The sequence below is a fragment of the Scleropages formosus genome, chromosome 4 (assembly GCF_900964775.1).
Source record: "Scleropages formosus chromosome 4, fSclFor1.1, whole genome shotgun sequence".
Taxonomy (NCBI): domain Eukaryota; kingdom Metazoa; phylum Chordata; class Actinopteri; order Osteoglossiformes; family Osteoglossidae; genus Scleropages; species Scleropages formosus.
In genome coordinates, this window is record NC_041809.1 from 27,476,034 (window position 1) to 27,498,623 (window position 22,590).

A 22,590-nucleotide genomic window follows, 5' to 3' on the forward strand; every position below is an offset into this window, starting at 1 on the left:
GTGCAGCGTTGTTTGTCTAAAGTTGAGGGAAGAGGCAAGTTCTCAAAACCAGGGACAGGCGAAGGGTCGGTTGATCGGCGAACAGGACAGGAATGAGGATCCACTGACGTGGTCGGAAAACAAAGCAAGGAGTCAAAAACCGGAGATAGTGAACAGAGAATAGAATAAGTGTGCGCGTGAAGTAACGTGAGGAAGGGCAGTTGTCCCAAACGAGATTCCGCAATGGTACGGGGGCTGAAGAGGGTCTTTATAGGGTGAGCTATTAATCAGGAGCTAGCGCAGAGTCAGGTGTTGTCGCTTGTGTTGTGGACGTGGACATGACATAGTGGAGTTCTGAGAGGCACTTCCTGACATCTGCTTTAACTCAAATTAGATGCCTTCTGTGAAACAACAGAACAAGGAGCTATATTCAGCAATGTTCTATATTCAACTACAGGTGGAGAGTCAGATTCATTTTCATATCCATGATAAATATGTTTGTTTAGTGTCCATTTCTATGCCACCATAAGGATATATAAACAATTAGCATGCATGAATGCTATGTCGTATAACAGGGCTTTTCCAGAGTTTTTCACTAATTTTAAAGACTATTTGTGTTAATCAAGAGAGGTGAATCATAGATACAAAGACAGAATACTGAAGTTAATATTGAACAGTATTTCTTCAGGAATAATGAGCATTCAGAGAATCACTAACAAAACGTTCTGCAAACAAAACACAATTTTTGCTAAACACCCAAACAGTTACTTAGACCCAAACAATGACAAATGCAGCTGTCTTGTGGAAGTCTGGTATAGTACCCTTGAGGAAGGCACTTACAGTAATTTCCCCAGTAAAACTAACCCATCTGTATAAATAACTGTAGGTAGGTTAACACTGTAAATTACTTTGGAAAAAAGCATTAGCTAAAAAATAAATGTATTCAAATACCCCAAACAATGTCACTGGAGGCACAAATGATGAGGAACTAAAGATCAGATTATCAAAAAAGACTAATGTCTAGGAAAAGCAGAAGGAAAATAAGAGGTTGACTATGAACCAAACTGATGGATTCAGCCACAGTGTGATACAGAAGAATACAGAAGATCGCTGGTGCTGGTTAATAGTAGTTGTTAGTCGGTAGTGTTAAAGCGCACACTGGGAGTGGCAGTTGTGTGTTTCCATTTAATGGGGACCATTGCGTGTTAAGAAGTATTCTTGTGTGTCTGTGGGGTTACACTGCATGTACTTTATGTTATGAGGGTCTTTTGCCCATGTGCTGATTAGAAAGAGTGGGAAATTGCCATTGATGGGTGAGCGCCAGGCCAGAGGTAGACAGCCTAGTTTGGGGTATTATTGCTGATCCCGCCAAGACCTTCTGTAGTTTTGGAAAAATCAAAGTGCATTATAATGATTATTGTAATGACATCAGATACTTTAAGTCCAGACTGTGGTTTTGTGTTTCTGGTTTATGTTCAGCTTTGTTGGGCTTTATTAATTAATGTTGTTTTGTTTTGATGTAGTGACAGCTAACTTTATAAGATCTCTTTAATAGCGCATGAATGCGTTCTGCTGTTTTAACCAGAATGCGAGTTTTTGTTTTATATTACAGTTTTCAGCTGTGTTTTTGGGTTTTTAATTTTTGTAACTGCGTTTTTTAAACACGTTCACTTCTACTTTAAACCGTTTTTTTTCTGCAGCTTCAGGGCAGCGAAGTACACCCATGTATTATCCTGAGAGTTCTCAGTCACTGCCTGTGCCTGGGGCTTAATAATCTCTGCATTAATCATGCCATCATGCCATCAGCAGCTCCATCTGACATTTTAGAATTCCACACCCCCTCAACCGTAGAAAGTTGCGAGTCACCTGACCGAGTCGTCAACGAACGCTGGCTTGAATTCCGTGGTGTAATCACATTTAGGTGAGAGGACGTGAACAATTTTTACATTTAACTGTGGACCACATTTGACTTCTGCACTAGTCTACAGTAACAGTTACTAACAGTGCACACGGAAACTCAGAAATCTTTTATACTATAGCGACGAGCCAGTAAACTTTCATCCTTTAGCGCTTGTGACACGGATGTGAGAATCGTAAGTAATTTTAAAACAAAGAAAATCTGATTTGTGTCGGTTTTTTATAAGGTAAACGATTTTTTTTTTTAAATTAATCAGTTTATTTTTTCGACTTTCTGCCTAACAACCTGTTGTTTTGTAGCTGGAGTATTGTAACGAAATTCACTTTGTCAGTACACTGACTGTGTACAGAGTGTAACGTTCATTGCACGTGGTAAACATGACGTTACTTTTAATACGGAAAACTATATAGGTCGAGCGTTTGACAGTTTCCAAACAGACAACTCGGTCAGTGCAACTGAAGATGACACAATGTAACTGAAAAGTTATTATGTCTATTTTCTTTGTATTTTCCATTCAGTTATATTAATCATTAAGAACACTCTGCCCGACACTGACTGTTGCGTTTCCTCTGGGTGTCGTGTGAGCGAGACGAGATTTTACATGACGATATATACTAACATTTCATTAGCAGACGCTTGTCCAAAGCGACATCTCAGCAAAAGTACAATTTATGCATTACATTGAGAAAGAGACATAGCTGCAGACGTGTGATTCTTAAGTAAACCTAGTTTGTTACTTTCCACTTGTCTTGTGACTTGATGCACCGATGTTCATCGCTCGAGTAGGTGCATAAAACACAGCATAGACAATCCTGATAATGATATCCTCCTACAAATTTTTCCTTTTTTTTTAAATATAATAATTATAAGATACACAAGCAAAAACAATGCTGGAGTATAGGCTGAATAAAGGCTTGGTGATGCTCATGAAGTTACTTACGGTGCCTGAATATTTGCACTGTATGAGCTGGAGAGATTTTGGGCGGAATGGGTCCGGAAAAGGTGAGTTTTCAGAGGCTTCTTGAATGTAGACAGAGATTCGGCAGTTCTGAGTGACAGGGGAAGGTCATTCCACCACAATGGAGCCAGAACCGAGAACCTCCGTGCTTTACCTTTCGTGCTTTTACACTGTTTACTGTAAACAGTTGAAGATTCTGGGCAAAAATGTGAAATTGTTCCTCTACCTCTCTGTGGGGGCTCACAGGGATTTTGAGAGGGTGAGTTTTCAGTGAGGAAGAGAAACTTGATAGACACTAACCAACCAGACTGGGAAGGCTGGTTTAGGTGCAGGTCTGGTTTCGGGAAAAGAAGCGGGTCCTCGGACCGAGAGCAATATTTCCATTGTGGTGCACCGATATCTCTCACACTGTGTGCTGGTGATGTTCCAGTAAATGTTCATAATCAATGAACGCTGTCTGTGTGTTGGGCGGGAGCTACAATATGTCAATTTTGAGAAAACTATTCCACGTTCTTGAAATAAGCTAATTTTGGCAAATTTTGGCACATGGTCCAAGCACCCAATATCCCAGTACCTGTTAGGATTTGATATTGGAATGGTGCCTTCTAGAATCTTTCAGTGACTGTAAAGTACCAGACTAAACATCTATGTCTAACATCTATCAGAGGGGACATTGTAGAGAGGGTCAGCAGCTTCAAATTCCTAGGGGTCACTCCCACTGCCAAACTCACATGGACTGAGCACACAACATCAACCATCAAAAAGGCCCGTCAATGTCTCCACTTCCTCAGGTGTCTGAAGAAAGCCAGGATGTCCACTACAGTCCTCACCACTTTCTACAGGTGTGCTGTGGAGTCCATCCTCACAGGGTGTTACATCCTGGTGTGGCAGCTGCTCCACAGGACAAGAAAGCCCTACAGAGGGTGGTCAAAACAGCTCAGGGAATCATCGGCACACAGCTACCAGCAGTCCGGGACACCTACACTACACGCTGCCTTAGAAAGACTATGCGCATCATGAAAAATCACAGTCACCCCGCATGGGAACTTTTCTCTTTTCTGCCATCTGGAAAGCGGCTCAGGTCTATTCGAACCCGCACTGCTAGGTACAGAAACAGCTTTTACCCTACTGCTGTAAGAGTATAGAACACTCACTAATGTGCCACCTTTAGTAACTAGAGTTGGACTGCTCCACCCAAGCACATTGGTAAATTACACTGTCACTTTAAGCATTCTCACGTCCTGAATTCTCTGGCTGTCTACTGGTATTATTGTTATTGTTACCGTTATTTATTGTTATTCTTATTAGCATTACTCATCGTCATTGTTTTGTTTTGCGCAGTATTTCTATTGTTTTTGTTCGTAGTCTGATGAGAAGCATTCAAAAAGAATTTCATGATACATATACACAGTACTTGTCCCTATGAAAATAAATTTGAAACTTAAACTTAAAGCTGACACTCTAGAAGAACTGGTGGTATTTGTCACGACCCACAGGGACAATAGCGCTGAGGTATAAAAGGGGTAAGTGGCTAAGGATAGATTGCAGATTCTTAATTAGTGTTTCTATAATTGTGCTCTCTTCATGATCATTAGTACCCTCAGTTTGTTACATAGTTGTTTATGTTCTGGTCCCGAGTGCCTGTCCTGTCTACTCCTGCCTCTTGTTCATTCATTGTTTCACCTCTACCCGGTACTTTACAGTGTGCATTGCGCACTTATAGATACACTCTGCACCTGGGGTCATTTACTTCTCGTCTGTGTTCGGACATAAGAGCAACGCGTGTCCCTGTCTGACTCCCGTCCGGACACTATTAAAGTGTAACGGCGGCGAGGGGAGCTGAAATAGCTCCGTGGAAATAGTTGTTAGTGTTCATGTCTGTACATAGTTGGGTGTCCTGTTGTTCTTGGTTGTTTTATTGTTTACGTGTAGTCTGTTACGGGGAATTTTGGGTAATTCTAGAGGAGGTCCCCTAGCTGTTGGGGACTGGGCATGACTTAGGGGAGCTTTCCACTGTTCTGTATCGCTTGTACTGTCTTTGTTAACAGCGCTGCCAAAGACAAGTACACAGTTAGTCTGTTCCTTTTATCCTGACTACTGAGCCCGTGTCTAGTAACTTCATGGGGGGATGCTACAGTATTTTTGTAATGAGTTAACTTTAACCAATTATAATCAACGCAAACAGCGACACACAACTAAGAACTTTGAAAACGTTGTGATTAATTATCAGAATCAGAATGAGCTTTATTGCCAAGTATGTTTACACATACAAGGAATTTGTTTTGGTGACAAAACTTCCACATGACAGTGTGAATGACAGTGACAAGACACAGATAAGAAAAAATAGATTAAGTGAATAAAATATATCTGTAAAATATAAAGTACACCATATACAAAATAGGCACTAGACATTATATGTATGTACAGGTATGTGCAAGGGAGTGTAGGTAAGAGATACGATGTGATAAATAGATATAATTATAAATAGTGTTGTGTATTGCACCAGTTTACTCCCTAGGGGGCATTTAGCTGTTCATGAGGTAGATGGCCTGAGGAAAGACACTTTTCTTGTGCCTGGCTATCCTAGTGCTCAGTGCTCTGTAGCGTTGGCCAGATGGCAGAGGTTCAAAGAGGAAGTGGCCTGGATGTGAGGGGTCTAGAATGATTTTGCCAACACTTTTACGCTCTCCGGATGAGTACAGTTCTTGGAGAGTGGGGGTGGGGGGGTGCCGATGATTCTTCCAGCAGTCCAGACTATCCGCTGTAATCTTCTGAGGTCTGATTTCGTAGCTGAGCCGAACCAGACAGTTTTAGAAGCGCAGAGGACAGACTCGATGACTGCAGAGTAGAACTGCATCAGCAGCTCCTGTGGCAGGTTGAACTTCCTCAACTGGCGAAGAAAGTATAACCTCTGCTGGGCCTTCTTCACGATGGAGTCTATGTGGAACTCCCACCTCAGGTCCTGTGAGATGGTGGTGCCCAGGAACCTGAATGACTCCACTGTTGCCACAGTGCTGTTCATGATGGTGAGTGGGGATAATGCTGAGGTGTTTCTCCTAAAGTCTACAGTCATCTCCACCGTTTTGAGCGTGTTCAGCTCCAGGTTGTTGTGACGGCACCAGACAGCCAGTTCTTTAACCTCCTGTCTGTAAGCAGACTCATCACCATCCCGGATGAGGCCAATGAGTAATTATCATAATTATGTTCTATTTCAACCAACTGACGTAAAACGAATTATGTTAAGTGGAAACATAGCTAAGATTGACAGAACATGCGTACAGTGAGTATCAAATGAAAATGAGCAGTAAAAGATTTAACAAGCAGCAGTTTTCCCGTTGTGTTTCACCACAACATGGTATGGTGAGTGAAGTGGGATAGGTAGGCTGTATATGGACTGCAAGTCATGTAACAGTACATGTTATGAATATTGCCAGAAATAACGTGCCATATAATCAGTAATATCTGAAATATCGGAGTGATGTTACTTGTAATATATCCCTTAATATTTAAAAAGTAAAAGAGATGGAACCGTGGTTCAAACGGCAGAAATCCGCACAAACGTAGCACTAACGAATGAGCCCGAATTCGAGCATCTGTGGCATTAGGGAGGCTGGTGACGTCACTTCCAGTGTAAACAACCTCCATTGTCTCAAAGTAAGAGGGAGTATGGGGGTTTGAACTGCACAAACGTATCACTAACGAATGAGCCCGAATTCGAGTTCCTACGGCGTTGTAGGGGGACTGGAGTGACGTCACTTCCGAAATATGTTAATATCTCAAAAACTGCAACGGCACAAATTCTAGTTTTTATGGCACAAATGATTATCGGCGATGGAGTCTATGTGGAACTCCCACTTCAGGTCCTATGAGATGGTGGTGCTCAGGAACCTGAATGACTCCACTGTTGCCACAGTGCTGTTCATGATGGTGAGTGGGGATAATGCTGAGGTGCTGTTTGTAGGGGGGCCCAACTTCACGGAGCTCCTCTAATGGGTTGTTTCATGTTACTCTTCAGTACAGTGCAGTATTTCCTCAAGTAACCAACCAAAACACACGTAGGCAAATTGTAGGGAAATTCTGTTACTGTATTACCCTAACACTATAAATTGCTGTGGAAAAAAACACGTCAGCTAACGTGATGAATGCAAATGTAGAATTTGGAGTCTAAACTTGGTAAATAATGAATGTGGATCTTGGGAAATATTTGGTGTGTAATCGGTGAAGGAACAGAAGTTAGTTAAAACTTGTGAAAATTGTGTATAACTTTTTTTTTCTTTTTTTTTAATCTGTGAGAATAAATTACTTGTTATGGGTGAATGACATGATTTTATTCCTCTATTCCCTTTTTCCACTTTTACTTGTAGCTCCAGGATTTTGTTTCTACACGTGAAAACCGGTATGGAGCCCCACTCCATCACAATTTTTCTCAAAATTGTCACCCTCCTTGTTATGATTATCTTCTGTGGACAAATACTTGGAGGAGTCCTCAGGCTAAAGTAAGGAACGATCTGTGGTTTCATGTCTCTCTGCATAAATATGTACAGATGCACTTAATTCATGTTTCTGTCTCTTGTTTGATTGACTCCCTCATAGTTTAAATACATCTTTTTTAATACTGTATCTGTTTTCATGTGTTTTCTGCTTTTGCATATTCGAGTTTTACATGATATGGGAGGAGAAGTTGTTAAATTGTAGCTGGCAAGATTGTTAATCCTTCCATTATGAAGCTCTGTGTTGTTACGCCCGTGATAATCAGGAAATGTTGTGATCTGTGTTGTCATCAAGTCAGCTGCCAGCTTAATTATTGTCTTTGCCTGTTGGATACCTGCTTATTACAAGGCTCATAAACTGTTTTGAGTCGCAAAATTAATTTATTCAGCGTAAGGTGAAGATGCAGATAAAACACGATGAGGAATAAGTAACGGAAGAGAGCAGGGCTGTACTGTATATTAAGCAATTCTTTGTCCCACCAAATTTGCTGTTCAGAGAGACATGTAAGCTTTGTCAAACTGTCTGTCTGGATCTTCATATACCTCTAACAGATTGTTTCATGCTAATCTTCAGTACAGTGCAGTATTTTCTCAAAGTAATACCAAACATAACATACCTGTAGGTTTATTGTAGGGGAGTTGTCTTATTTTTGTTGCCTTAACACTGTAAAGCGCTTTGGGGAGAACATGTAGGGTTTGGAGTTTAACACCACCCCCTGAATATCAAACCCCCCCCAGGTGTCCAAATATTGTGTTTATTATACTTCTGACAATGTTTGATTTTTAGCAACTATCCTGTGCAGTGCCCATCTATCCCTGTCAGTGGGCTTCATCTTGACACTGCTGTTCTCCGAACTTTTTCAGATGTTTAATCTATGATACTAAATTTAACACTGAATATTATTTTCAAGATTGTTGTGCTTTGTGTTAATTTTTCAGTCAAAAAATTCAAGTAATAGTTACATTTATACCTGGACATTTTGATGTAGTAATTTTTCAGATTTTCTTTCTTATTCTCTTTACTCATGGTCATTCCTCTCTGCAGTTGCCAAAATACAATCCTCCCTGGAAGAGCGACTGCTTCCTGCCGTCCCCACAAACACATCATGTTCCTGAAGACTCATAAGACAGGCAGCAGCACTGTACTTAACATGCTGTATCGTTTTGGAGATGAGAGGGGTCTATGGTTTGCATTACCCACAAGCGATCATTTTGGATATCCTAACTACTTCTCTGCCCATCATGTAAGGGGGTACCAGTCAGACAGTCAGCAGCATTTTGACATCCTTGCAAACCACATGCGTTTCCAAAAATCAGAGGTACAATTATCCTCTCTCTGTGCTTTGTGCTCTTTATCTGGTCACATCTGTGCTTCCCTTTTATTCCTACCTCCCTTTTCTCAGCTTCCACTCAGAATTTGTCCATACTTCATTTTTGCCTATTTGTAACAACTCTTTTTCTCTCTCTATCAGGTGGAAAAGGTTATGCCCCCAGACACTTTCTACTTCTCCATCATGGGTGATCCTGTTACCATGGCCAAGTCAGCATTTTCCTATTTCAAGACCATATCTCCTGCCTTTTCTCAGGCAGAGAGTTTTCATGCCTTTGTCTCCAAACCCTGGAAATACTACAACCCTTATGTTCAGTACAGCCATTTTTCTCGCAACATGATGTGGTTTGATTTCGGCTTTGACCACAATGCCAACTACTCAGAATCTCTGGCCATGAAAGGCGAGTCTGTAATCCGCAAGACATTTAATATGATCCTGCTTCTCGAGTACTTTGATGAGTCACTAGTGTTGCTGCGACATGCCCTCTGCTGGCCGATGGAAGCCATCATTACTTTCAGCATGAATATGCAGCAGTCAGGCAGCAATGAGGAGATGCTGCTGACTGAAAATCAGGAGCGAAGGCTGCGAGACTGGAATGCCCTGGATTGGCACCTCTATAAGGCCTTTAATCATACATTCTGGGAAGAAGTTGAACGCTTTGGAGTGGCTCGTATGGAGCAGGAACTGGTGATTCTGCGGAACTTGCGAGCTAAACAGATGCAAACTTGTCTGTTAGAGGATGGTAAACTGGTAGAAAGCAATAAGATCAGCGATGCTGACCTTAAGCCCTTCCAGACTGGTGTGAAGAAAATTTTGGGCTACCAGCTGAAGCCTGACCTAGACAATGCTACTCACAAAGCCTGTTTAAACATGGTCAGGCCAGAAATCCCATATAGGAAGCTGCTAGAAGCCAAACAGTCTCTGAGTGCTCCACCTTCTTTAGAAAAAAATTCTAAAATGTGATACTAAAGTATGAGAGTGCTTGGAACAGTTTTATCTTAAGATACAAATTACTTGAATTAGTGGAAACCTAGGTCTTCATGAAAATAAGAGATTAATTTCTTTCATATGAGAAATAGCCTTTTACTGGTAGAGGTGTAGAAGTTAAACTTTTTCTGACATTTTACTTCTATTACTGTTTCTGAATTTCTCCCTTACTTAGCAGTTGTATTATTTCTCTGTCCACACACTCCTGATTTTGATCAGAGCAACATATGTATGCAACTACATGAAGCGCATTGTGACTGGTTGTTTACTTGTTAATCAAATTCATATAGTGATTTGTGAAATACCCTAACTACTGATTTGATACTGGTAGTAGTGAGAAGGTTGTGTTCAGAATTGAATACCTCATTGCTTAGATAGCAGAAGAACTTTACACCCTGATACTTGAACTTTGATAGTCTTCAAACCCTTTGTATTTACCTTTATTTAGCTCTTTTATCCAATCCAATGTTTAACAAATCATTTCACTAACAGAGAAACACACACACACACACACACACACACACACACACACACACACACACACACACACACACACTTTCAGAACCGCTTGTCCCATACGGGGTCACGGGGAACCGGAGCCTACCCGGGAACACAGGGGCGTAAGGCCAGAGGGGGAGGGAACACACCCAGGACGGGACGCCAGTCCGTTGCAAGGCACCCTAAGCGGGACTTGAACCCCAGACCCACCAGACAGCAGGACTGTGGTCCAACCCACTGCGCCACCGCACCCCCCTTCTTGCACAATAGGAATCTGAAGAAACATATATACATTCAGACTATCATTGCAGCATGTGTGTGTTAGGTCAAAATGTCAGTTTAATCATAGATTGCTATATGGCAAGAGATAGCAGGACTTTTCAACCAAAAGGAACTAAAGCACACCCCCCTCAGACAAATTGCAACAACACAACTTATAAACCTCTTCTCTAAGGTCACTCTTCCAGTCAGTCCTATACCCAAACTACCCCTCCCAAAGACCTCAGGTCAGCTACCTTTATAGTCCCCCTTATTGTCCTTCAGTAGGTGCAGCTGGTCATCATTGTTCAGTTAGGGCAGGGACAGGTCCCTGGGAGCTGTCATTCATGATGCTCCTGCCCTGAGCTGGGCCACTCACCAGCACACAACTGATGTTGTTTCATAAACCTTTACAGACCCGTCAGTATATTTACCTGTTTATTGTGACTACAGTTGTTCCAGGAAACTGTAGCACATCTCTGGGAAGATTGTAAATTTGAAATAAATTACGGCAAGATGCAATAATGACCCCCTCCAGAAATAAGCACATGAATGTTTTTGCTGTCTGGTTAGGGATGGTGTTTTTCGAACATATGTATTAGTTGAGGGGTGCGGTATCGCAGCTAGCTTGACTGGGTCCTGCTCTCCAGTGGGTCTGGGGTTCGAGTCCTGTTTGGCGTGCCTTGCAATGGGCTGGCGTCCTATTCTGGGTGTGGCCCCTCCCCCTCCTCCTCTAGCCTCGCGCCCTGTGTTGCTGGGTTAGGTTCCGGCTTGCCGTGACCCCGGTTACAATAAGCAGTTTCAGACTGTGTGTGTTTGTGTGCGTGTGCATTAGTTGATTTAATGTCTGTTTTTACTTTGTGGTGTGTAGCATGTACTCTTTGTTAATTTATTAAAATATTAAACTTGTACACGCTTTCCATCCAGCTGGATTCCATTATGTTTGTTAAACAATTTGGGAAAAATGCGTGTTGAGTTCAGTTGATTCTTTTAACTGAAAAATGTACTGTATAAGCCATTAAAGTGAGATATTTGCATCTGTATGTTCGTCTAATCTATTTTGTCCTTCCAGATATTTAAAGATTTATTTCACTTTTTTTATGTGCTGTTACTTTGTTACATTTACATTTATTAATTTAGCAGACACTCCTCCAGAGCAAGGTACAGCTCAGACAAGAATGCATAAAGTGATGCCAACATGTGATTCCTGAGAACAGTCAGTTTGTTACATACCACCATATAAACCAGTATGCATCACATGAGGAGCTGCATAAAGACTTTTCTTTCATTGAAGAAATTATTGAAAAGTCATTAAACAAAAACACATGTTAATCATGCACTTATGAGATCAGGGAAATGTTATTTTGGGTTATTTTTATTGAGAGTCCTAAACTACATTAAATTTACATTTATTCATGACTATCAAAGTTGTCATGTTTTCTCGTGGATTGTTATTAAACTCAAGTGCATAGCCGTGTCAACAATATGAAGCAAATGTACTTTGCTGTGCAACTGGTGCGGGGTATGCGGACACAGGCAAGGGAAGATACAAAATGTTGCTTTAAAGCATCAAACACTGAGTAGAACACAGACAAAATAGGGTTTGGTGTCATGGGTGTGGGACTGAGTCATGATCCAGATCAACGTCTGAAGAGCCAGGAGTATAGAGCAGGGAAGAAAGTGAGGGGCAGGCCCTGAAAAAGTCAATTTTTAATTTTTCATGGAAAAAAGGGAAAAGCAATCATAGTACAGACTGCATAACAACTTTTAAAATCATCATCAATACCAAAATTATTGACTAAAATGCTCAAATGTAATATCCTACTGTTAAATACCATGGGTTTGTGTTGTCCAATTTTTATACATGGCAAATATATATATGTGGAATAAAATATTGTTTCAAAGTTAAAAATTCAGTTTTCTCCATTTTGACATTTTGTGACCTTGATCCTTCTTTCCATGGATTCTTCAAATGTTGTCATTCCATAGACACATTCTGTGTCAACTCACTTCCATCAAAGCTTCTTATATCCATTCTATTACCCTCCCTCTTAAAGTTAATTGGAATAGATTTCATTGTCAAGACAGCATGGAGGGACAACAAAGTAACCTGCAGAGACATACTCTTGGCTCCGCCCCTCCTTTTGACTGAAGGTTTGGTGCTAGGCCCAGCAGTCCAAAGATGCTCTAGTACTAATTTCATTTGTTTTTTGCCTACAGCCTTGCTTAAATGTGGTGAGCATACCCTTTCTTTTTAGTGGTACTCCTTTGACTGAATCCTGGCCCATGTGCCTTCCTCGAGCCTGAATGAACTCCAGTTCCTCTCCTCTCGACCAGTATCTTATACAACGCCCTGTGCCTGAGGAGGGTTGCTGCCTTCACCCTGCCCGCCGTGGTCTTACTCCACCTTACAGCATGGCTGTAATGAGTGGGCTGTGTCTCAGCATTCAGCCCGATGTTGGACCTGGACTTCACCAATTGGCGCATCAGAAGGGGCAACCAAAGACGCACAAAGTACTGATGGCAACGCTCGATTGGAGCTGCCAAGTGGTTACATACCTGGGAAAGGAAGAGACAATTAATTTTGAGAGGTATGTTGGGCACATCCTTCCCTCCCTCCTCATGTACTCATATCTGCCCCCTCAGGTAAGAACTAAAGCATCTTTAGTGAGGCCTCTCTGCATCATGCAGAGCAAGGGTTGCACTTAGATTCCTACACTTCCTTGTGTCTTAGGCATTTACATTTATCTGACACCTTTCTCTAAATCAACTCACAGTGTTAAGATCACAATTATTATAGTTACAAGCATGAAATTATTTACCCATTTACACAGCTGGGTTTCTTTTTTTTACTGAAGCAATTTTAGGGTAAGTACCTTACAAAAGGGTACAACAGCCAGAGGTAGGGATCGAACCTGGATCCCAAGGCAGTAACTGTACTCCTGCACTGTAACGCACTATTCCTGTAACGTAATGCAGGAGATACATATACAACGTAATTTTAATATGTATCTCAAAAAAAAAAATTACTAGGAAGGTAATCAGAAATCGTGGATATTCTGATAAAGTTGCTATATGGTGGAAAGAAACAAACTAACTGTACTTAAATATCACGTGTCTGCATCTAAGTTTCTCTTCCTGCTAATGTAATGGACACATTATATTTTCTATGAGATGTATGTCGCTTTGGAGAAAAGTGTCTGCTAAATGAATAAATCAAATGTAAATGTAAATGTAGACTGTAACCACTAGGCTACCAACTGTACCAGCTACCAACACAGACATAGAACTAAAGGGTCCATGTACATTAAAGTTCATTCATTTTTTATTCGGAACTGAACAACAATGGGAATTGCAATGCATTTGTTTTTTGATTTAATACACCTTACCTACCATTCTTGGGTATTTTCCTTTTCACAAGGCCCTGTGCTTAAGGAGGGTCTCTGCCTCGACCTCGGCTGTCGTAGTCCTTCTCTACTCTACAATGTGGCTGTAATGAGCGGACTGTGTCTCGGCATTCGGTCTGGTGTTGGACCAGGACTTCACCAACTGGCACATTGGAAGGGCCAACCAAAGACGGACAATGTATGGTGGGGATGCTCAATCGGAGCTGCCAGTTGGTTATATAACTGGGAGAGGAAGAGACAATCCAGTTTAAGAGGAATGTTGGCACATCCCTCCCTCCCTCCTCCTTTGGAAGGTACATGACCTCCCTCCTCACGTACTCGTACTTGCCCCACCACACGAAATTGAAAGCATCTTTCGTACGGCCTTTCCGCATCGTGCAGGGCAAGGGGTATACCTGCTCAAGGTAGAGCAACGTAGGGAGAATGTCCACCTTCAGCGCCAGCATTTTCCCTATTAAGGAGAGGGACCTTGTCCTCCACAAAGCCATTTTCCACCTGGCTTTGGGCAAGCATTCTTCCCAATTGGCTCTGGTGGCACCTGCCAAAAGAAAGTTGACCCCCAATACCTTAAGACAGGGGTGTCAAACTCAATTTCATCCCGGGCCACATCAGCATTATGGTTGCTCTCAAAGGGCCGGTTGTAGCTGTAAGACTATAGGAATGTATCTAATCTTATTACATTGCATAATTACCTCTGCATTCGATTACTACTGGTTTTGGTAATAACTCAATTAATACCTAGCTTTGAAAGTAGAAGCCCAGGACAAATAATGAAAAAGTGTATTCAAGTGTACAACTATTGTACAGTTTGTTTAAAAAGTAAATGTGGTAACAAAAACACATGGTTGTGCTGTATGTGAGCACATGCCCAGATTTCTCTGTGATATTCTAAATTAAATTAATTCATGAAATTAAGAAAAATATCATTACTTATACATCAAAGAGCAAAATTTCAAAATCAAATGAATAATAAAGTGTATTGTACCATAATACAAAAAATAACAAGCCCCATGAATTACTTTAACTTTTTTAGTCACAGCTGAAAGGGGCAAAAGTATGGTACAACAAATAATTGTGCTCTGATCTAAGGTGCAGTCTGTGGCATAGAAACTGTTTTTTTCCAACAGCTAACGAACACGCCAGAAAACTGCACACTTCTTCAGCCAGCTGTGTCATCATATTTCCCGCTAGTTCCCTGACTCGGTCCACAATAGTATTCCTTGACAAGCTAACATTGTTAAACGCCAGGCTGTTTCTGGTCGGGGCACACCTGCTCACATCATATCTTCAGCACACTGCTTTAAAAATGCACCTTCTGAAAAACACTTGGAAGCTCAGGTGATTTCTTCAGCCGCACTAAAGCTGGCTTTCACTACTGCATCATTTTTGCAGAAATGTTTGCAAACAAATTCTGCTGAGAATGCAGGCTGTTTTTCAATTCTTGTACCTTTTTTGTTGCTTTTCTCTGGTGGCTACGGTTAGCATACTTAGCTCCGTGTTTGGTGTCGAAGTGCCGATGTAAATTGTATTCCTTGAGCATGGCCACGGCCTCATAGAAAAGAAGACACAACGGCTTGTTTCCATTAAGCACAAACAAGTATTCGCTTTCTCATCTCTCATTATATAGCCTCCCCTCTGCATCAATTTTTCTTTTCTTCAACATGATGGGTCTACTTGTATATTTTCACTAATCCTATCACTCCACTAGAACGCTACTGCAGGAAAAACAGATATCCAGACGCTGCCGTCTACTGCAGATGCCTTCATCGCGCAGGTAATAAAATTGAGATGCATTTTCAGGTCCCAAAAATAAAATTTATAAGAACAATAAAATAATTTCTTAGCTCTCGCGGGCCACATAAAATGAGGGGGCGGGCCAGATTTGGCCCGTGGGCCTTGAGTTTGACACCTCTGCCTTAAGAGGACTGGGACTGTCACACTGGGAAAAACCACCGGTGCAGTCCTCTCTGTTTTTCCAGCTGCAAAGAACTTGATGAGACTTGACGAGGTTCAGCACCAAGCCTGAGGCACGCCCGAATGCCTGAACCAGGCTGAGCACCCGACCAAGCAACCGGTCTGAGCACAGGAACAACATAGTGTCATCCGCGTACTGGGCCAGCTTCACCGCCTCACCGCCACCCCCAGCAAGAGCAGGCCGTCAATCCCCAGGTGGGCACAAATGGCAGCCACCAGTGGCTTGACGTAGAGAACCTGATTGCATGGGCGGAGGACCAAAAGGTCCCCCTCACGCAGGTGCAATTCCAGAACACGGAATGCCCAGGCACTCCACACGTCTGGTCACGATGGACCAAGTCGGCTATTACTTTCTTCGGACGCTCGGTCAGGACTTTCGCAATTATCTTTGCGTCAGCGCAAAGCATTGTAAGGAGTTTCCAGTTGGCAAGATTGGCTTTATTGCCTTTTTTGTACAACAAGGAGAGTCCCCCTGTCCTCATGCTTTTGGTAAGCATGCCCCTGCCCAGCACCTCCTTGACAGCATGCAAAAAAGCCAGCCCCAAATCGTCCCAAAACGTGGAATAAAATACAACTGGTGAAGCATCGAGGCCAGGAACCCTGCGCCAATTCATGTTACTGAGCACGTCCGATAGCTCGAGCAAAGCGACAGGGCTCTCTAGGCTGCCAAGAGCATCTTCGGGAACCCACGACGTCAAATTCTCTAAAAAGCTCCTTTCTGTAACCGGGTCCGTTTCCATGACTTTAAAAAGATTTATATAAAGACAAGATGCAACCTCCAACATCTGGGTAGTGTTGGTGAAGGATTCACCCTGCTGGTTCTGCAGAGAGGTAAACCCTCCCTTACGCTTCAAGTCCTTCACCTTGTTGAAAAAGTAGGAGGTACACTTCTCATTCTCCTCTACCTCCTTAACTCTGGCGCCAAACAGAAAGGCTTTGGCCTGCCGCTCATGCAGCCGCCTCAAAGTAGCCTTTATCTCCACGGCCCTATCATAATCAAAGGTCCCTCCATTATTGTGGCAAGAATAAATCCTATGGAATTCCTCCTCAAGTGAGCTGATATCCTGATGTCGCAAAGCAGCACGTCAGATACAATAGTTGATGGTGAGGGTCTTGGCCTTCGCCTTGACACCCTCCCACCAATCAGCCACTGAGGGGTAAAAATTCATGGAATCCTGCCACAACAAAAAATTCTCATAAAAAGGTCTCTATTCTTCTTTTCTTAGAGGAGTTCAATATTCATCTTCCAGTCGCCATGGCCATTTGCGTCGTGGCCCCAAACATCATATGGTCCATAGGCCACTGTAACGTCAACAGAACCTTCTTAAAAGTAACGGAGGGCGATGCTAAAATGTAATCTAAAGGACTACAGGCACCACGGCTGTTGCGCCAGGTAATGCCCTGATCGGTGGTGTTTCTATGTTTTCTAAAACTGTCAGTAAGGTTAAAGCTGCTAATAAAACTTTAAAAATGTTTAATACTAGTATCATCCTTGCCTTTAAGAAAGATATTAACATCTCCTCTTATTATTAGTGTCTATCGATCACACAATGAGGGACCAGATCATCAAACAGAGCAATACAGGACTTGACAGCCCCCAGAGCATAGGTGCACAGAACGCGTACGTACAGACTTCTCCACATGACGTCCACCCCAAAACCCTGCCGGCACGAACAATAAAAGGCCTTACCTTCTTAAAGGCACAGTCCCCAAAAAGTATTCCCATGCCTGTAGAGTGGATGCCACCTACCCTCCAGCAGGACTCACCCTTCTTAAGACTTACTGGGAACAGCATGTTCTTGGATATTGCAGACAAGAAGCATCTCTAGCTTTTGGATAGTACAGGTTGACAGCTGGGCTGAGAGAATATGGGGAGGCATGTGAGGACATCAGGAAATGCAGTTTGTCAATACAAAATTAAACATTTATTATTTTAAGTACACAATATATTGTGACACGTGGCACTCCTGGTTTAGATGGGGCGAAGGATGCACAGGTAGCATTCATTTTGAACATTTTATTAGAACACCAGCACACAGGAAAATAATGCTTTTGGTTCGAGGACCCCCTTTCCTCAAGCTAGCCTTCCCAGCCTGCTTAGTGCCCCCACATTTTTCCTCTCCCACTGGCAACCACAGTTACCCCATTATTTTCCCTGTAATTTCCCCTAGTGGTTGAACACCTAAATCACATTATACCCAGCATGCAACTAGTTACAAGAAACATTTTCCCGCTTAAACACAGAGTAACCCCAGCCGTTACAATATGTTAGAGACTACAGGAATGCATCTTTAATTCACAATGTGTATTTTTTAATTTTTACTTAAAAAAGTGATGTTATTTGTTTAATCAGATTGTCTTTATCCATTATTATGCCTTGAACCACCCCATTGAGGAGCAGCTGATGCAGGAATCCAGGTTTTTGCGGTGTTTGAAAAATTTCCAAAGTGGAATTACTGAGGGTTGTTCATAACTAACCAAATTTATATCAAGAGAAGTTATAAGAAATATTCTGTATAAAACACACAAATTGTTTTCAAACTTTTGTTTAAACCTGTTTTGTTTTGTTCATGCTGCATTTCTAAAATCTTTGTAAAGGATATTGTGCAGATTCACAATAGCATTTCTCATGCTACTTCATGATAAAAAAGCCCTTCCCTGCTCTCGCTGTTTCAAAATACTAAAAGAATCGTGCTGACAAGTGCACAAAAGATGCATGTCAACACTGCTAGATAAAAACAAAGCAATATCATGTACCATTTACGAAACAGCTGTACCTGTTTGTCCACTTCAGTCATATGGAACTTTCCCCTGCTATGGTGCTGAACTCAGTTTCATGGATACCTGCTACAAGTAATTGCATCCCTAACATGGGTGCAGACAATGGGTACTGGGGTATGATCTCTGTCGAATTGCACAAAAATGTGATTTGCCCCATATCACATATACTACCCAAGTATTTTTGACCCACACACCTCTGGCGCGTGTAGCTCAGGTTGGGGCCAAGGTGCTTCAGGCTGATCATATCAACACAGCTAGGGATACCTTTAGCAAATATGCACCACCTGCAGGAGGGAACCACATATACACATCATTCAGAAACATGGATCAAGTCCTCAACTTCAACAGCAATCATCCCAGCTGTCACAAGAAGAGCTGCATACAAACTTTATTTAAAAGAGCATAAACACACTGCAGCACAACAGCCCTCAAAGCAAAGGGAAAAACTATCTCTTCAAGATGTTTGTACACAATGGCTATCCAAGAAACTTCAGACGCTGTTTAATCCATCAAAATGAGCAAACAAGTTCCAACAAACAACCAAACCAAAGTATCACTCTACTATACATCAAGAATATACCATAAGTGACAGCCATATTGCACCAACAACATGGCTTCACAATAGCCCATAAGCCAAAAGCCACTTTACGATGAATGATCTCAAGACCAAAAGAAAAACTCAAGACAGAAGAAAGAACAGAAGTCATATACAAAATCAGGTGAACAACTGTGACAAACACTATATTAGCCAAACAGGGAGGAAATTATCAACACGATTCCATGAACACAAACTGGCTACAAGAAGACATGACCCATTGTCCCTGATAGAGTATCTGTTCACCAGGACCAAGAAGGACATACTTTTAACCTGGACAACATGGAAATCTTGTCTCAGGAAGATACAAAGCAGAGAGAGTAAGAATTTGAGAGAGTTCCTCGAGGCCTGGTACTCTTCAACAAAGTCAATAAACAATCATGTCAAAATCTGGACCCAGTCTATGAGCCCATGCAGCGCAAGGACCAACCGACATGAACCAAAACTAAACTGGTATGGTTTAATAAGGTTCAGTCAGGTTTAGAACCAGTTACAGCCGCAGTGATCAGACAACTAGAAAGCAGAATGGGTTCCAGTGCTCAAGGTCATCTCAAACCAGGCACTCAACTTGAAGCCGAGGAAATTTCCAGCTTCTGGGCTAGACTGACATTCAAACCCTCCCCATTATACACACTGTGCACTGATGATGTCACCTTGACTGGTGATGAACCGTTTGCAAAATAAATGCCAAGCTTAGCAAACATCTGGATCAACAACCTGAGCTACAGACATCACCAACCTTCTCTGTCATCTCTAAATAGATGTATTATTGTTATTCAAACACCGGGGAGGGTAGTAATAAGAGCTGCTTTAAATCCCACCTCCTGCTGTGGTACCCTTAAGAATGGCAGCAAAATACATAAATGTGATAAAAATGTTATTAGAAGACTACCTAACTAGGCAATTTTTGAGAGTATTGTAATCACTCATAACCCCTCTCTGCTGAGTTGCTGGTAAGGCATCATTTGTGATAAATAAAATAAAATGAATATTCATGTTGCCTTTCAGGAGAAATCTATGCATTGTATCACTTCAGGCTTTAAAAGTTAAGTTTTCTTTGCATCTGGCACACAAAGGAGAACCCACATCTCCCAAGGGCAGAGAACTGTTTTGTGATGCAATGTCACCAAGGCAGGGGTGCAGTGGCGCAGTGGCGCAGTGGCGCGGTGGGTTGGACTGCGGTCCTGCTTTCTGCTGGGTCTGGGGTTCGAGTTCTGCGTGGGGTGCCTTGCAACGGACTGGCGTCCCGTCCTGGGTGAGTCCCCTCCCCCTCTGGCCTTACACCCTGTGTTGCCGGGTAGGCTCGAGTTCCCCGTATGGGATGAGCGGTTCTGAAAACGTGTGTGTCACCAAGGCATGTGTTTTGAATTTAAATGTCTGTTGTCTTAAGACATGTCTGTAAATAGAGTTAACAGTGTGTAAACGTCACAGAAGTGTAATTATGTGTATAAAAGTGCATGGTACATACCACAAAACTTTCCATCTAAAAGAGAAAGAGGATGGAATGGAATCCCTACACACCCTGTCAATCAACAGATCGATAAAACAATGGGCCATCTGACTGAATGGGGCATTCAACCTCAGCGAACAACTGTGCCTGCCTGTGCAATCAAGCATAGGTTTGATCCCCATTCAATCTATGCAGAATTTGCATGTTTCCATGAATGGGTTCCTACATGTGCTCTGGTTTCCTCCCAAAAAAATTTGTTTCAGAATAACCAGTGACTTGAAATGGCCCATAGAATGTGTGCAGTCCACGTTTTTAATCCCTTTGTCAGTACCAAGGTCGTCCATGCTTACTTACAACGCCACGTCAGCCTCCTTCCGAGCCACAAGGATGTTCAGGACAGATTTTGCATATGGAATGGGCTCAGGCGGTTTCAGGTGCACCTACGTCCCAACCCTGTGACTCCCAATGGACTGCACCATCCCCTGGCATATTTTAGTGTTTTAAATAATAAAGCATTTATCTTTTACCTTCAGATGCCTTCCTTCTGAAAACTCTGCCAGGGTCAGGGGTACACAGGAGAGGAATGTAGAAATATGAAATGCAGGAAGTGCTTGGAGACCAGTCATTTTGTCAGGAACTGCAAGGTCCCCCATTGCTGTAACATTTATAGCAGCAAAGATCATATGGCCTCTCTTAGCCTGCAGTACAGGCCCTCCAGGAGGGTCTTCAGGCCCTAACAGTGCAAGACAAAGAAATTGGCAGGGAGAAGACGGGGATGGAAATGGTGGCAGGGGCCGGAGAGGCCCTTGGCAGGGCTAAACATCTCCTAGAAGCAAGTCCTGCCCCTACCCTGGCAGAAGTCCTGAGGAGGACTCCACACCAAACAAGAAGAAGAAGAAAAAGAAGTCCAGAAGGGAGGCTGCAGCATCGGAACAGGACTTCTCGCTGGCTGAGTCCCCTTCAGAACAAGGTTGAGAGCGACCCTGCTTCCCGGAGGAGATGGAAACTGTATGGGGCCTGTGGAGCTCCCTGTCAATGTTTTTGAGTCGGCAGTTGTCATATGAAAGAAGATGGGCGATGCCAAACTCTGAGGCCTCCCTGCCAGAGGGGGACTCTTGTGGGGCAGCTGGGGCAGTATCTCCCAGGGAGGAGGTTTTAATAGATTAAATAATGGCAGGTTTTTATTTTAATTTTAGTGTTTTAATAGTCTTTTGTCCTTTTAATAACATACCACAATGGCTGACTTTCAAATTTTATTTCAACATCAGGGAGCTAAAGAACAATGTAAAAAAAACTGCTTTTTTTGTTCAGTTTGAGTGACGTGCCTTCAATGTGGTTTTTTGCAGGAAGTCCACCTCCAGGACCAGCAGGACGTGACTCGAATGGAGGAAGGGTGAGCCCTACTGGACCGTAGATGGGATCCCCTCTACAGGCATAGGGATTCTTTTTGGGAACCATGCCATTGAAAAGGTAAGGCCTTTTACTATTCATTCTGGCCAGGTTTTAGGGGTGAACGTCATGTGGAGAAGTCAGCAAATACGGATTCTCTGCTTCTGTGCTTCGGCGGAGGTCAGGTCCCACATTGCTCTGTTACATGAGCTGGTTCTTTATTGTGTAACCGATGGACGTTTAATAATAGGAGGAGACTTTAACATTTTTCTTGAAGGCAAAGACAGCACTAGTAATCACAGTAGACATGCGGGGTGCCCAGGCATTCTGCAGTCTGGAATTTGCTCCGGCCATTTGAACCAAATGCTGGCTTATTGGTGAATACTGAACATGGAAGCTTTGATTTTGTGCCAAAAGGCAGTGTTTCCAATGACACATTACAGAGTTATGTCTTTCTACGCCTACTGCTATTAATGTGACAAGGCACTTATTGTTTAAAAATCAACAGAAAATGGCTAAAAACACTTTCTGGCATCTGTCTTTGCTCAAACTAGATGTCTTCTGTGAAACAACAG

At 42.4% G+C, this 22,590-nt stretch overlaps 1 protein-coding gene across 1 annotated transcript; it reads left to right on the forward strand.

Annotated features, from left to right (window-relative positions):
- Positions 1-1,839: 1,839 nt before the first annotated feature.
- On the forward strand, positions 1,840-10,207 carry LOC108921175 (galactose-3-O-sulfotransferase 2-like). The gene is made up of 4 exons (XM_018730521.2): positions 1,840-1,900; positions 7,220-7,351; positions 8,391-8,664; positions 8,818-10,207. The coding sequence occupies exons 2-4, from the start codon at positions 7,254-7,256 to the stop codon at positions 9,637-9,639; spliced, it is 1,194 nt and encodes a 397-aa protein (XP_018586037.1). The 5' UTR covers positions 1,840-1,900; positions 7,220-7,253; the 3' UTR covers positions 9,640-10,207.
- Positions 10,208-22,590: the final 12,383 nt, after the last annotated feature.

Bases quoted from the DNA above. Each gene is read 5' to 3' on its own strand.
- LOC108921175 (XM_018730521.2), top strand. From the start codon at position 7,254: ATGGAGCCCCACTCCATCACAATTTTTCTCAAAATTGTCACCCTCCTT. The intron at 7,352-8,390 runs GTAAGGAACGAT...TCCTCTCTGCAG, and splicing joins GGAGGAGTCCTCAGGCTAAA to TTGCCAAAATACAATCCTCC. The intron at 8,665-8,817 runs GTACAATTATCC...TCTCTCTATCAG, and splicing joins TGCGTTTCCAAAAATCAGAG to GTGGAAAAGGTTATGCCCCC.